General features: G+C 45.1%; 1 protein-coding gene across 1 annotated transcript in view; it reads right to left on the bottom strand.

Moving 5' to 3' along the window:
• Positions 1 to 16,140, bottom strand: part of LOC140065876 (uncharacterized) — a 112,340-nt gene that overhangs the window by 33,022 nt on the left and 63,178 nt on the right. Inside the window, exon 13 of the mRNA XM_072113437.1 lies at positions 7,367 to 7,546. Within this exon, the coding sequence (XP_071969538.1) occupies positions 7,367 to 7,546 (180 nt within the window). The remainder of the gene's footprint in view (positions 1 to 7,366; positions 7,547 to 16,140) is intronic.

Consider the following 16,140-nt stretch of genomic DNA (forward strand, 5'->3'; position numbering starts at 1 on the left):
GTTTTTGCTAGTGGGTCATTAGCTTAGGGTTAGTGGGGCTTTGTGTAGTTGGCTTAGGGTTATTGACGACATTTAGGTTCTTAATGGTTGTGTTCACACACTGCATTTGAATTATATTAAGAAACACAATTCGGGGTGGAGTGTCTACTGAATGGAAGTGTATAAAGCACATTCCTGATCGCAAGCGTTTTACTGTAAACACAGATGTGAACTGGAGAATCTCCTCTGCACTGCGCTGGAATTGCCTACCAAAATGTAATTCAAGTGCAGAGTGTGAACACAGTCAGAGGCCGCATTCTGATGAAACATTTGCAATTCAAATACTTTGGGAAAAATGCATCACACGCATCTGTGTTCTGCAAGTAGTAACATGTGCTTTGTCTTTTATTATGACTCATGACAACCAATCAGAGCTCAGATTTTATTTCATAAGCTGCTGTGGGAAAATAAAAGCTGAGCTCGGAGTGCTTGCCTTGAGCAACTAGAACAAAATAAAGCTGCCCCAACGTGTTTAATACTGTACAACGTTATCTGCGTGTTTTACACTTCAGGAAGTAGTCTGGTATTCTTTCCAGGAAAACGAAAGGGTGTGCACCAAAAACAATTTCCTCTGGTGGGCCCAAGGTATTTCAGTCTGACCCTTGGTGCTACTAGTGCTGCAGCTAGCAGTTACCTTGTTCCTCTGGCTTTCTTTGCTTGGTTGGTTGCCATGGGAATCCATAGCTAGATGGAAGATGATGGGTGGGTGTTGTTGGGAGGAGTTACTGGCACATGTACACTCCTGATCAGTAGCTGCTGGGTGCAGGAGAAAATCAGTCTTGCCAGCATGTAAAAACTCTAGGACTGCACTGTATACACACTGTGCTGTGCGTGCATGCATTAGAACTGATGGGGATCCTGATCTGTCTTTATTTGTGCATTAAAACTTCCATACATACACAATTCTACTATATTTAAATGCAAACAGCTCTGCTTCATCCTATTCCTGGTGTGTAATTGGATAACCTGATAAGTCCCAGTGCACTCCCGCTGAATGCCGCCGGCAAAGCTGCTGGCGCCTTCAAAAAGATGGCGGCACATGGGCGCCACCATCTTTCAGAGGATCGTCGCTTCCCGTGACGTCATCGGGGAGCGGCGATCCGTCACCATGGTAGCCTCGGGACTTCCAAAGACCCAAGGCTACTTCGGATTAACCTATTCATTACAATGTGTAGTATGGCAGTATATGATAGGATTGTACAGACAACCTAGGGTTAAAGTACCCTAGGAAGTCTGAAAAATAGTAAAAAATTTTAAAAAGTTAAAAAAAAATATAATAAATATAAATATAAATAAACAGTAAAAATCATAAACACATTAGGTATTGCTGTGTCCAAAAATGCTGATCTATCAAAATATAATGATGGTTTTTCACTGCGTTTAACCCCGTAACGGAAAATCGGGCCCAATTTAGAAAATGGCACTTTTTGCCAGTAAAAAAAAAAATTAAAAATTCTATAAAAAGTGATCAAAAGGTTGTACAGTCCTAAAAAATGATAACATTGTAAACGGCATCAAAAGCCGCAAAAAAACTCCGTACACCAAAGTATAAAAAAGTTAATAGCGCCAAAACGGCAAAATCCCCCAAAAAATGTTTGTACAGGAGGTTTTCATTTTTGTAAATGTATGAAAACATTATAAAACCTATAAAAATTTGGTATCCTCATAATCGTACAGACCCAAAGAATAAAGTAGACATGTCAGTAAAATCTAAGCCCACAAGAATACGGCACAAATGTGTTTTTTTACCAATTTCATTGCATTTGGAATCTTTTTCCCGCTTCGCAGTACACGGCATAGAATATTAAATACCACCATTTTGAAGTGTAATTTGTTACGCAGAAAATAAGCTATAACACAGCTCTTTACATGAAAAAATTAAAAAGTGATATATTTTTGAAGGTGGGGAATGAAAAATGAAAACGCAAAAACGAAAAAGGGCTGCAGCGTTAAGGGGTTAAATATATGAGGGGTGATACTATTAAAACTATTAAAACTATTTAAATTTTACTACTAAATATGTGAGGGGTGATACTGTTTAATATATGAGGGGTGCTACCATTAAAAATATTAGGGGTGCTACTTTTAAATATGTTTGTGCTCAATTATGTATATGGGATGCAGAGATGGGTGGGGGTTTGATATGTTGACCCCTGATGCAAAGTTTGTAATTTGTAATTAATGGGGCACATGTCTGAATTTAAAGGACATCTACCACCAGGAAGAAGGATTGTACACCAAGCAGACTGGCATACTGGTGTGTGCCCACTCTGGCAGGATATGCTCTTTCTTTAGCTTCTTCTGCCCTTGTTTTTGAGAAAAAAGAGTTTTCAAAATAATGCAAATAAGCCTGAGGGGCTCCAGACTCCATAGCTGTTTATGGATCCTAGAGCCCCTCAGACTCATTTGCATGATTTTAAAGCCTTTTTTTTCTTAAAAACAATAAGAATAGAGATGAGCGAGCACTAAAATGCTCGGGTGCTCGTTATTCGAGACGAACTTTTCCCGATGCTCGAGTGCTCGTCTCGAATAACGAGCCCCATTGAAGTCAATGGGAGACTCGAGCATTTTTCAAGGGGACCAAGGCTCTGCACAGGGAAGCTTGGCCAAACACCTGGGAACTTCAGAAAAGGATGGAAACACCACAGAAATTGACAGGAAACAGCAGGGGCAGCATGCATGGATGCCTCTGAGGCTGCTTAATCGCACCATTATGCCAAAATTATGGGCAACAGCATGGCCATGACAGAGTGACAGAATGAAGCTAGATAGCATCTAAAACATCCAATAATTGACCCTGACACTCTAGGGGACGGCATGCAGAGGCAGCGGCAGCAGTGGCAGGCTAGAGAGTGTCATGGCGACATACCCTAAATGGACTCAGGTTTCACCAAAGGAGGTGAGCAAGAAGCGCTGAAATGATGTCCTATGTGAACAAAAGGTTAATGGTATATTTAGTCGATAAAACAGCATGGTGGCGACATAGTGACCAAGTTCCATAACGTATCTGGTGAAACACCCGAAAAATGAGCCTGACACAGCTCGTTTGATAAGGGGACAACATGTGGAGGCAGCCATGAATACGACTTCCATGATTAAGAGCGACAGTATGGGGCATCCATATTGCGCTGCTATGATTGCAACTTCAGGTCTCCAGCATGGCCGCGACAGATGCGCCGAGTTCCATTATGTATCTGGTGAAACACCTGAAAATTCTGCCTGACACAGCTCGTTTCATAAGGGGATGATGTGCTGTATTTCCTCTCGCACTCCAGCGTCTGGGGTATCGACAGTTGAAAGTTGGAGACATTGGTGGACGCTGTGGAGGATTGTGGAGGCGAAATGGACAGGAAACAGCAGGGGCAGTATGCATGGATGCCTCTGAGGCTGCCTAATCTTGGGATGGAGCTGGCGGTCCGCTGCCAGGCGAGCTTTTGCCTGTCCAAGCCCCTGTCTCTCGGCTCATCCCCACCCAAATGGGCCTGGGGGCCAGAAGCGTTTACTTTGAAAAAATTATAATTTTCAAAGCAGACTGGGGCTACAAACAGCACTTCTAAGAACCTTTTGTATAAGATCAAGTTTAGTACTGTTCTTATAAGTAATTGGCTTGGTTATGGCGGGTGAGGGGAATGTAAACAGATGCGCAAGAAGCGCTGAAATAATATTGGTAATGAAGTTTGGCAGTATATTTTGTGGATAACACAGCAGGGTGGCGACAAAGTTAACAAGTTTGATGTGGAAGCAATGAAAACAACCCAAAATTCTGCCTGACACAGCTCATTTGCTAAGGGGACGATGTATGGAGGCAGCTATGGAGATGATGTGTGGAGGTAGCAATGGAGACAACGTGTGGAGGCAGCTATAAAGACTGTGGAGGCTGCTATGGAGACAATTACATTTGGATAGTGCCTGTATGTGGCAGTCCAAAAAAGTTTTCAAACCAGAGGACCGGTTAGGTGGCCCTCCAGAAAAATTAAATACATAGAGTACCTGTATGTGGCACTCCCAAAAATTGTTTAAAACAGAGGACCGGGTAGGTGGCCCTCCAGAAAAATTAAATACATAGAGTACTATAGCTAGAGACACTTGGCCCTGGCAAAAAATAGCCAGTTTCCTCTGCTATAGTGTACAAAGAGGAGGAGAAGGATGAAAATGAGGAGGAGTGCATACATTATTCAGGTTGAGCTTCTTTCACATGGTGGAGAATGGAAATCCTGAGAAATCCAGGCTTTATTCATCTTGATAAGCATCAGCCTGTCAGCGCTGTCGACAGGCGTGTACGCTTATCGGTGATGATGCCACCAGCTGCACTGAAATCCCACTTAGACAACACGCTAGCCACAGGGCAGGCAAGAACCTCCAAGGCGTACAGCGCCAGTTCATGCCACATGTCCAGCTTTGAAACCCAGTAGTTGTAGGGAGCTGTGTGATCATTTAGGACGATGGTATGGTCAGCTACGTACTCCCTCACCATCTTTCTGTAAAGATCAGCCCTACTCTGCCGAGACTAGGGACAGTTGACAGTGTCTTGCTGGGGTGACATAAAACTGGCAAAGGCCTTGTAAAGCGTACCCCTGCCAGTGCTGGACAAGCTGCCTGCTCGCCTACTCTCCCTCGCTACTCTTCCCGCAGAAGTACGCCCTCTGCTGCTAGCACTGTCAGAAGGGAAATACTGTTTCAGCTTGTGCACCAGGGCCTTCTGGTATTCATGCATTCTCACACTCCTTTCCTCTCCAGGGATGAGAGTGGAAAGATTTTGCTTGTACCGTGGGTCCAGGAGAGTGAATACCCAGTAATCGGTGCTGGCATAAACTCTTTGAATGCGAGGGTCACGGGATAGGCAGCCTAGCATGAAATCTGCCATATGCGCCAGAGTCCCAACGCGCAAGAATTTACTCCCCTCACTGGCCTGACTGTCCATTACCTCCTCCTCCAACTCCTCTTCTTCTGCCCATACACACTGAACAGTGAAGGACTGAGCAATGCTCCCCTCTTCTGTCTCGCCAACATTCTCCTCCTCATCCTCCTCCACCTCCTCCGATATGCGCTGAGAAACAGACCTGAGGGTGCTTTGGCTAACAACATGGGAATCTTCTTCCCCCATCTCTTGTGACGAGCGCAAAGCTTTCGACTTCATGCTGACCAGAGAGTTTTTCAACAGGCCAAGCAGCGGTATGGTGAGGCTGATAATAGAGGCATCGCCACTGACCATCTGTGTTGACTCCTCAAAGTTACTCAGCACCTGACAGATATCAGATATCCACGTCCACTCCTCATTGTAGACTTGAGGAAGCTGACTGACTTGACTACCAGTTCTGGTGGAAGTTGACATCTGGCAGTATACAATCGCTCTGCGCTGCTGGTAAACTCTGGATAACATGGTTAATGTTGAATTCCACCTCGTGGGCATGTTGCACAACAGTCGGTGAGAGGGCAGTTTGAAGCGGCGTGTGGGCTTGGGCGTGTGGATTGGATGCAGTGTATTTCCTCTTGAGCTCCAGCGTCTGGGGTATAGACAGCTGAACGCTGCCCATGGAGACATTGGTTGATGCTGTGGAGGATCGTGGAGGCGAAGGTGTGGTTTTCGCACGGGAGGTGTTTGGGCCGGGGTCCTGGGCAGGGGGCTGACTAGCAGAGGCAGCAGATGACACACAGGAAGGAGCAGTGGTGTGCCTGGCCGGAGGTGAACGGCCTTGGTTCCATTAAGTGGGGTGTTTAGCATTCATATGCCTGCGCATACTGGTGGTGGTTAAGCTGGTAGTGGTGGAACCCCTGCTGATCCTGGTGTGGCACAGGTTGCACACCACAGTCCGTCGGTCATCCGGTGTTTCTTTAAAGATCCTCCAGACTTCCGAAAATCTAGCCCTTGCCACGGGAGCTTCACTACGTGAAACATTTGGCGCTGATGCACCAGCTCTGGCCCTGCCTCTCCGTCTGGCCCCACCACTACCTCTTCCAACCTGTTCTCGTCGAGGACTTGCCTCCGTCTCAGAAGCACTGTGTTCACCCGGCCTATCAACCCAGCTTGGGTCTGTCACCTCATCATCCTCCGATCCCTCAGTCTGCTCACCCCTCGGACTTCCTGTCCTGACAACAACTTCACCACTGCCTGACAACCATGTCTCCTCATCGTCCGACACCTCTTTACACACTTCTTCCACTACGTCAACAATGTCATCATCACCCACAGACTGCGACCGGTGGAAAACCTGGGCATCAGCTCAGCAGCAACCGGACAAGTGGTTTGTGACTCTGGGAAGGGTCCAGAAAACAGTTCTTTATAGGATACAAGACTCAGTATGTGGAGTTTCTCTTTATGTTATGGTCTAGGACGGGAGATTCTCCAATTCTCCTCAAAAACCGCATTCAATGAACAATGTCCACAAATTGACCAAACAGATATTCTTTCAAAATAGTGTTGTTTTTACTTTATAAATTCATAGCCATACAATATGTTTCAGTACTTTCATTTCATTCCATAGTTATGCATAGAAGTTAATACATCTTTTTAATGTTTGCTTGCAAAAACTGTAAATCCCTTTGGGTCTAGTGAGCCAATTTCACATTGCTAATATTCACCATTCTTTAAGTCCGGTTAACGGTACATGAATTATATGGTAATAGAAACGACTCACGTAAGTACGATCCCTAGGGCAGAGACTCTACCTCACTTGCACGCCAACATGGAGCATACCTGTTTGGATTTTGTGCTGTGCCTGTGATGACTTTCAGTTTTGAAAAAAAAAAAAAATCGGCAGACTGTGCCTAATTCAATCAAACCCCTAATAAATTGTCCCACTTAGGTGTTTGAGATGGATATGTGTGTCACTACGAGCTAAATAGAACATTCGCGAATCTATCTGCAAATTCGTCACAATATGGTACTAGCTGCACAACTAGTGCCAGCAAGCCCAGCCACAAGCAAATAAAAAAAAAATAAAATATATAACGCTATTGTAGCCCTAAGAAGTCCTGTTGGGTTCTTGTATGGCTAGTTTCTAACCTACACTGACAGCACACAACAGGATTTTGTGCTGTGCCTGTGACAAAAAAATTGGCAGACTGTGCCTAATTTCAAACACCTAATTTCTAATGTGAGCTGTGATATAGCGGGAGCTCCATTAGAAATATTTCCCTGCGGCCCAGAGGACTCTAATGCCACTGATAGTCTATATACAATTTAGTGTATATAATTATATAAACCAAACTACTTAGCTGGATAAATCAAGGAACATATTCACTGGTTCTTTTAAAGTTTTGGGCCATTAGTAATGTCAGCACAGGATTTAGTGATGGTGGAAAATGGGCAAACCCCAGACCCTCTGACCTTTGGGTTCTGCAAGAGCAGAAGCTTCTGTTTCTCCATCACCAGCTCCATTCGTCTTCTTGAAAGTGGACTTGTCCATGGAAATGGTTACTGAGGCGGATGGTGGGGTTCCAGGTATTTGTATATCAGAAATTAAGATCTCAATCAGAGGTGTGGTCTCCAGAAAAACTCTAACGAAGACTGAAAAAGAAAGTTTTGCTGAATTTTACATCTATTATTATGTCTTGAATGTAAATAATGAGCTACAGTGTCATTTATCACATATCCTCAACATAGATGATGAATATTGAGCACTGGGGTCCACTACTGAGACTCCCACCAATCACAGAGGAGGTTTTGTGCCCCCATACACAGTGCAGGGGATCTACTTGTGCAGTTACTATTTATATGTTTTTTTGACTAACAGTGGATAACACAGCAACACATCCAAAACTGCTCCATAAACTGTGTAAGAAGCAATAATGCCCAAAAAGGCATTTTTTCTTACGTAATACATTCTTACATTTTTTTCTTTTCCTAAACTTATCTGTTATGTGCTGTTGCCCATAGCAATACCTATAGCTAAGGCCATCCAATTCTTCATCCATAATTTTCTTAACAGTGATACAGTATTTACTTATAAATTAGTTTTCATTAAAGAAAAAGTATTTAGTAATATAAATGTTTCTATGTCAAGTCCTAGCTGGGCTGGTGTCTGATAGGTGCGGATGGTTCACGTGCACCGGTGAGAAATAACTTTCCGTGTCATAGACACTCAGGGGGATATTTATCATACAGCAGTACTCATGCACTGGTGTGGGAAAGCCCCTCCCACAGATGGATAGATCGAGAGGGTCAGCTGGATTTGTGGGAAAATAATCACAAGTGCTAACAATAAGCTACTATTTGTTATTATTTTAGTGCTTGTACGCCAGTGTTCAGGCGCCAAAGCCCTAATAAAGTCCCCCCCTACATCTGTATCCAAGTCCAGATTCTGGATCTTCAGTAATTACACAATTGTTAATTATGCATCATTGGATTTGCTGGCCTTTTACGGTATAAAAAAATCACATTGAGGTTTTTTGGGACTTTTCACTACTAAAAAGTCACACATGACAATTTCAGCCACCTAACTATTCTAGTGTAAACATAGAACTACTGCTAGTGCAACGCCCTGAAATTCAACTTGCAACTTTTTAAAAAAGCACCAAGAAAGTCACATAGAAACTCCAATCTCCTGCTGCTCGAATGTGCTGAGAATTCTTATGCATTTTGCTACTTTTTTGTGACTTTTTGAAAAAAAAAACCCAGACATCAAGCTGAGAATAAGAACATTTATTAAAGGGGCAAAGCCACTGGTCAGTGCGGGCCTCTTCCACCACTTAAGGGATCAGAGGCATTGGAGCTAGTGGTGGTGCAGGACAGGTCATTAAAGTATAAATATCAGGGAGGTGACCGACATCACGCACGCCTGCTTCTGTCTATAGAATCCAAAAGCTGATATTTTTGGCCACAAATGAGAGGTACTGTATAAAATCAGGTGTGCTACTATTAAAAATGAGAGATGCTACTATTAAGGCCTCATTCAGACGTCCGTCTGTGAAGATGTATATGCGGCCGCATACACGTCCCCATAGACGGCAATGGCGGCCGGAAGTTGGATTGCAACGGCAGAGGACCAGAGGATCCTCTTTTAGGCCGTGTCACTGTTGTAGCTCCTCCTATGCAGGAGGAGCTACACAGCATGTCCCCGGGTAGAGCTGCCATGTGTGCGGCTAAGGTGTGAGAATAATTGTGATCTCTAGGGAAGATGATGATAAAATGAGGAAATTTAACTTTTTGTGTTTCTAAATCTTTAAAGCAGAGTTCTGGCAGCTGGAAGCTGATGTGTCCTCCAGATGGAAGGATAGAGAAAGTACAGAGAATTCCTCCAACTATAGAGTTGTTGGATTTACAGTAATTGCTGGTTTTACACAGGGCTCATTTACTAAGGGTCGAGGATCACACTTTTGTCGGGCTGTGCACCTTTCAGGGCTAAAACAGCTTGTACAGGTGCAAGTGGGTGCGTGGGCATTGTGTGGCACATGATCGGTTTTTGGCGAGGCTGTAAAAACAAGAAAACAGTTGTACTTACCCCTTTTGGTGCTCCGGTCGAGCTCTGTACCGCCCATCATCCTTGGTCTGTATGTATACAGAGATACAGCAGTGATATAACCACTACAGCGCCCCCTGTGCAGCCTCTGCCTGCAGCCTGTGTAAATGTTACACCAACCACAGCCAGGACCTGCAGCGTCCCCTATGACCCCCCCAATGTATGTATACAGAGATTCAGCAGTGATATAACCACCACAGTGCCCCCTGTGCAGCCTTTGCCTGCAGCCTGTGTAAGTGTTACACTGACCACAGCCAGGACCTGCAGCACTGCCCCTATCACCACCGGTCTGCAGGTATACAGAGACAGCGGTGACATCACCACCAAAGCGCCTCCTGTGCAGCCTTGTCCTGCAGCCTGTGTAAGTGTTACACTGACAACAGATAGGACGGCAGCACCCCCATCACCACCAGTTGGTATATATACAGAGATACAGCAGTGATGTCAGGACCACAGCGTCCCCTGTGCATCCTCTGCCTGCAGCCTGTGTAAGTGTTACACTGACCACAGCCAGGACCTGCAGCACTGCCCCTATCACCACCGGTCTGCAGGTATACAGAGACAGCGGTGACATCACCACCAAAGCGCCTCCTGTGCAGCCTTGTCCTGCAGCCTGTGTAAGTGTAGATAGGACGGCAGCACCCCCATCACCACCAGTGTGTATATATACAGAGATACAGCAGTGATGTCAGGACCACAGCGTCCCCTGTGCATCCTCTGCCTGCAGCCTGTATAAGTGTTACACAGCCATCAACTGCACCGCTGCCCCCCTCACCCCCGGTCTGTATGTATAGATACAGCAGTGATGTCATCAGCGCCCCCTGTGCAGCCTCTGTCTGCAGCCTGTGTAAGGCTATATTCACACTGCCGTTGCCCGCCCGTACCGTACCGTAGCGGGCAACGGCAGTGTACGGGGAGAGGAGGAGGAGGCGAGCGCAGCTCACCCCCGCCCCTCTCCATAGGAATTAATGGTGCACGGCGCCGTACTACGGATAAAGATAGGACAGGTCCTATCTTATTCCGGGTACGGAACGGTACGGTGCCGCACGTGTGCGTCACCGTACCGCTCCCGTAGGGTGCCGTGCGCCCATTGCTGCCTATGGGGGACGTATATCGGCCGTATATACGTCCCCTATACGTCAGTGTGAATATAGCCTAAGTGTTACACTGGCCACAGCCAGGACCTGCAGCTCCCTCCATCACCCCTGGTCTGTATATATAAAGAAATACAGAAGTGATGTCACTACCACAGCGCCTCCTGTGCAGCCTCTGCCTGCAGCCTGTGTAAGTATTACACTGATCACAGCCAGGACCTGCAGTGCCCCCCCTCACCTCCGGTCTGTATGTATACAGAGATACAGCAGTGATGTCACCTCCGCAGCAGCCCCTGTGCAGCCTCGTCCTGCAGCCTGCGTAAGTGTTTTACTGACCACAGCCATGACCTGCAGGGGCAGCCAGTTGTGATGTCACTGCTGCACCTCTGTATACATATGGACCACTGGTAATGGGGGGGGGCACAGGGCTGGACCGGAGCGCCAGATGGTAAGTACGACTGCTTGCTTGTTCTTAAACCTTCAAGCCCCTTGAATTATGGAGGTAACAGTTTTTGCTAGTGGGTCATTAGCTTAGGGTTAGTGGGGCTTTGTGTAGTTGGCTTAGGGTTATTGACGACATTTAGGTTCTTAATGGTTGTGTTCACACACTGCATTTGAATTATATTAAGAAACACAATTCGGGGTGGAGTGTCTACTGAATGGAAGTGTATAAAGCACATTCCTGATCGCAAGCGTTTTACTGTAAACACAGATGTGAACTGGAGAATCTCCTCTGCACTGCGCTGGAATTGCCTACCAAAATGTAATTCAAGTGCAGAGTGTGAACACAGTCAGAGGCCGCATTCTGATGAAACATTTGCAATTCAAATACTTTGGGAAAAATGCATCACACGCATCTGTGTTCTGCAAGTAGTAACATGTGCTTTGTCTTTTATTATGACTCATGACAACCAATCAGAGCTCAGATTTTATTTCATAAGCTGCTGTGGGAAAATAAAAGCTGAGCTCGGATTGCTTGCCTTGAGCAACTAGAACAAAATAAAGCTGCCCCAACGTGTTTAATACTGTACAACGTTATCTGCGTGTTTTACACTTCAGGAAGTAGTCTGGTATTCTTTCCAGGAAAACGAAAGGGTGTGCACCAAAAACAATTTCCTCTGGTGGGCCCAAGGTATTTCAGTCTGACCCTTGGTGCTACTAGTGCTGCAGCTAGCAGTTACCTTGTTCCTCTGGCTTTCTTTGCTTGGTTGGTTGCCATGGGAATCCATAGCTAGATGGAAGATGATGGGTGGGTGTTGTTGGGAGGAGTTACTGGCACATGTACACTCCTGATCAGTAGCTGCTGGGTGCAGGAGAAAATCAGTCTTGCCAGCATGTAAAAACTCTAGGACTGCACTGTATACACACTGTGCTGTGCGTGCATGCATTAGAACTGATGGGGATCCTGATCTGTCTTTATTTGTGCATTAAAACTTCCATACATACACAATTCTACTATATTTAAATGCAAACAGCTCTGCTTCATCCTATTCCTGGTGTGTAATTGGATAACCTGATAAGTCCCAGTGCACTCCCGCTGAATGCCGCCGGCAAAGCTGCCGGCGCCTTCAAAAAGATGGCGGCACATGGGCGCCACCATCTTTCAGAGGATCGTCGCTTCCCGTGACGTCATCGGGGAGCGGCGATCCGTCACCATGGTAGCCTCGGGACTTCCAAAGACCCAAGGCTACTTCGGATTAACCTATTCATTACAATGTGTAGTATGGCAGTATATGATAGGATTGTACAGACAACCTAGGGTTAAAGTACCCTAGGAAGTCTGAAAAATAGTAAAAAATTTTAAAAAGTTAAAAAAAAATATAATAAATATAAATATAAATAAACAGTAAAAATCATAAACACATTAGGTATTGCTGTGTCCAAAAATGCTGATCTATCAAAATATAATGATGGTTTTTCACTGCGTTTAACCCCGTAACGGAAAATCGGGCCCAATTTAGAAAATGGCACTTTTTGCCAGTAAAAAAAAAAATTAAAAATTCTATAAAAAGTGATCAAAAGGTTGTACAGTCCTAAAAAATGATAACATTGTAAACGGCATCAAAAGCCGCAAAAAAACTCCGTACACCAAAGTATAAAAAAGTTAATAGCGCCAAAACGGCAAAATCCCCCAAAAAATGTTTGTACAGGAGGTTTTCATTTTTGTAAATGTATGAAAACATTATAAAACCTATAAAAATTTGGTATCCTCATAATCGTACAGACCCAAAGAATAAAGTAGACATGTCAGTAAAATCTAAGCCCACAAGAATACGGCACAAATGTGTTTTTTTACCAATTTCATTGCATTTGGAATCTTTTTCCCGCTTCGCAGTACACGGCATAGAATATTAAATACCACCATTTTGAAGTGTAATTTGTTACGCAGAAAATAAGCTATAACACAGCTCTTTACATGAAAAAATTAAAAAGTGATATATTTTTGAAGGTGGGGAATGAAAAATGAAAACGCAAAAACGAAAAAGGGCTGCAGCGTTAAGGGGTTAAATATATGAGGGGTGATACTATTAAAACTATTAAAACTATTTAAATTTTACTACTAAATATGTGAGGGGTGATACTGTTTAATATATGAGGGGTGCTACCATTAAAAATATTAGGGGTGCTACTTTTAAATATGTTTGTGCTCAATTATGTATATGGGATGCAGAGATGGGTGGGGGTTTGATATGTTGACCCCTGATGCAAAGTTTGTAATTTGTAATTAATGGGGCACATGTCTGAATTTAAAGGACATCTACCACCAGGAAGAAGGATTGTACACCAAGCAGACTGGCATACTGGTGTGTGCCCACTCTGGCAGGATATGCTCTTTCTTTAGCTTCTTCTGCCCTTGTTTTTGAGAAAAAAGAGTTTTCAAAATAATGCAAATAAGCCTGAGGGGCTCCAGACTCCATAGCTGTTTATGGATCCTAGAGCCCCTCAGACTCATTTGCATGATTTTAAAGCCTTTTTTTTCTTAAAAACAATAAGAATAGAGATGAGCGAGCACTAAAATGCTCGGGTGCTCGTTATTCGAGACGAACTTTTCCCGATGCTCGAGTGCTCGTCTCGAATAACGAGCCCCATTGAAGTCAATGGGAGACTCGAGCATTTTTCAAGGGGACCAAGGCTCTGCACAGGGAAGCTTGGCCAAACACCTGGGAACTTCAGAAAAGGATGGAAACACCACAGAAATTGACAGGAAACAGCAGGGGCAGCATGCATGGATGCCTCTGAGGCTGCTTAATCGCACCATTATGCCAAAATTATGGGCAACAGCATGGCCATGACAGAGTGACAGAATGAAGCTAGATAGCATCTAAAACATCCAATAATTGACCCTGACACTCTAGGGGACGGCATGCAGAGGCAGCGGCAGCAGTGGCAGGCTAGAGAGTGTCATGGCGACATACCCTAAATGGACTCAGGTTTCACCAAAGGAGGTGAGCAAGAAGCGCTGAAATGATGTCCTATGTGAACAAAAGGTTAATGGTATATTTAGTCGATAAAACAGCATGGTGGCGACATAGTGACCAAGTTCCATAACGTATCTGGTGAAACACCCGAAAAATGAGCCTGACACAGCTCGTTTGATAAGGGGACAACATGTGGAGGCAGCCATGAATACGACTTCCATGATTAAGAGCGACAGTATGGGGCATCCATATTGCGCTGCTATGATTGCAACTTCAGGTCTCCAGCATGGCCGCGACAGATGCGCCGAGTTCCATTATGTATCTGGTGAAACACCTGAAAATTCTGCCTGACACAGCTCGTTTCATAAGGGGATGATGTGCTGTATTTCCTCTCGCACTCCAGCGTCTGGGGTATCGACAGTTGAAAGTTGGAGACATTGGTGGACGCTGTGGAGGATTGTGGAGGCGAAATGGACAGGAAACAGCAGGGGCAGTATGCATGGATGCCTCTGAGGCTGCCTAATCTTGGGATGGAGCTGGCGGTCCGCTGCCAGGCGAGCTTTTGCCTGTCCAAGCCCCTGTCTCTCGGCTCATCCCCACCCAAATGGGCCTGGGGGCCAGAAGCGTTTACTTTGAAAAAATTATAATTTTCAAAGCAGACTGGGGCTACAAACAGCACTTCTAAGAACCTTTTGTATAAGATCAAGTTTAGTACTGTTCTTATAAGTAATTGGCTTGGTTATGGCGGGTGAGGGGAATGTAAACAGATGCGCAAGAAGCGCTGAAATAATATTGGTAATGAAGTTTGGCAGTATATTTTGTGGATAACACAGCAGGGTGGCGACAAAGTTAACAAGTTTGATGTGGAAGCAATGAAAACAACCCAAAATTCTGCCTGACACAGCTCATTTGCTAAGGGGACGATGTATGGAGGCAGCTATGGAGATGATGTGTGGAGGTAGCAATGGAGACAACGTGTGGAGGCAGCTATAAAGACTGTGGAGGCTGCTATGGAGACAATTACATTTGGATAGTGCCTGTATGTGGCAGTCCAAAAAAGTTTTCAAACCAGAGGACCGGTTAGGTGGCCCTCCAGAAAAATTAAATACATAGAGTACCTGTATGTGGCACTCCCAAAAATTGTTTAAAACAGAGGACCGGGTAGGTGGCCCTCCAGAAAAATTAAATACATAGAGTACTATAGCTAGAGACACTTGGCCCTGGCAAAAAATAGCCAGTTTCCTCTGCTATAGTGTACAAAGAGGAGGAGAAGGATGAAAATGAGGAGGAGTGCATACATTATTCAGGTTGAGCTTCTTTCACATGGTGGAGAATGGAAATCCTGAGAAATCCAGGCTTTATTCATCTTGATAAGCATCAGCCTGTCAGCGCTGTCGACAGGCGTGTACGCTTATCGGTGATGATGCCACCAGCTGCACTGAAATCCCACTTAGACAACACGCTAGCCACAGGGCAGGCAAGAACCTCCAAGGCGTACAGCGCCAGTTCATGCCACATGTCCAGCTTTGAAACCCAGTAGTTGTAGGGAGCTGTGTGATCATTTAGGACGATGGTATGGTCAGCTACGTACTCCCTCACCATCTTTCTGTAAAGATCAGCCCTACTCTGCCGAGACTAGGGACAGTTGACAGTGTCTTGCTGGGGTGACATAAAACTGGCAAAGGCCTTGTAAAGCGTACCCCTGCCAGTGCTGGACAAGCTGCCTGCTCGCCTACTCTCCCTCGCTACTCTTCCCGCAGAAGTACGCCCTCTGCTGCTAGCACTGTCAGAAGGGAAATACTGTTTCAGCTTGTGCACCAGGGCCTTCTGGTATTCATGCATTCTCACACTCCTTTCCTCTCCAGGGATGAGAGTGGAAAGATTTTGCTTGTACCGTGGGTCCAGGAGAGTGAATACCCAGTAATCGGTGCTGGCATAAACTCTTTGAATGCGAGGGTCACGGGATAGGCAGCCTAGCATGAAATCTGCCATATGCGCCAGAGTCCCAACGCGCAAGAATTTACTCCCCTCACTGGCCTGACTGTCCATTACCTCCTCCTCCAACTCCTCTTCTTCTGCCCATACACACTGAACAGTGAAGGACTGAGCAATGCTCCCCTCTTCTGTCTC

This window comes from Engystomops pustulosus, chromosome 6, assembly GCF_040894005.1.
Source record: "Engystomops pustulosus chromosome 6, aEngPut4.maternal, whole genome shotgun sequence".
Classification (NCBI taxonomy): Eukaryota; Metazoa; Chordata; class Amphibia; order Anura; family Leptodactylidae; genus Engystomops; species Engystomops pustulosus.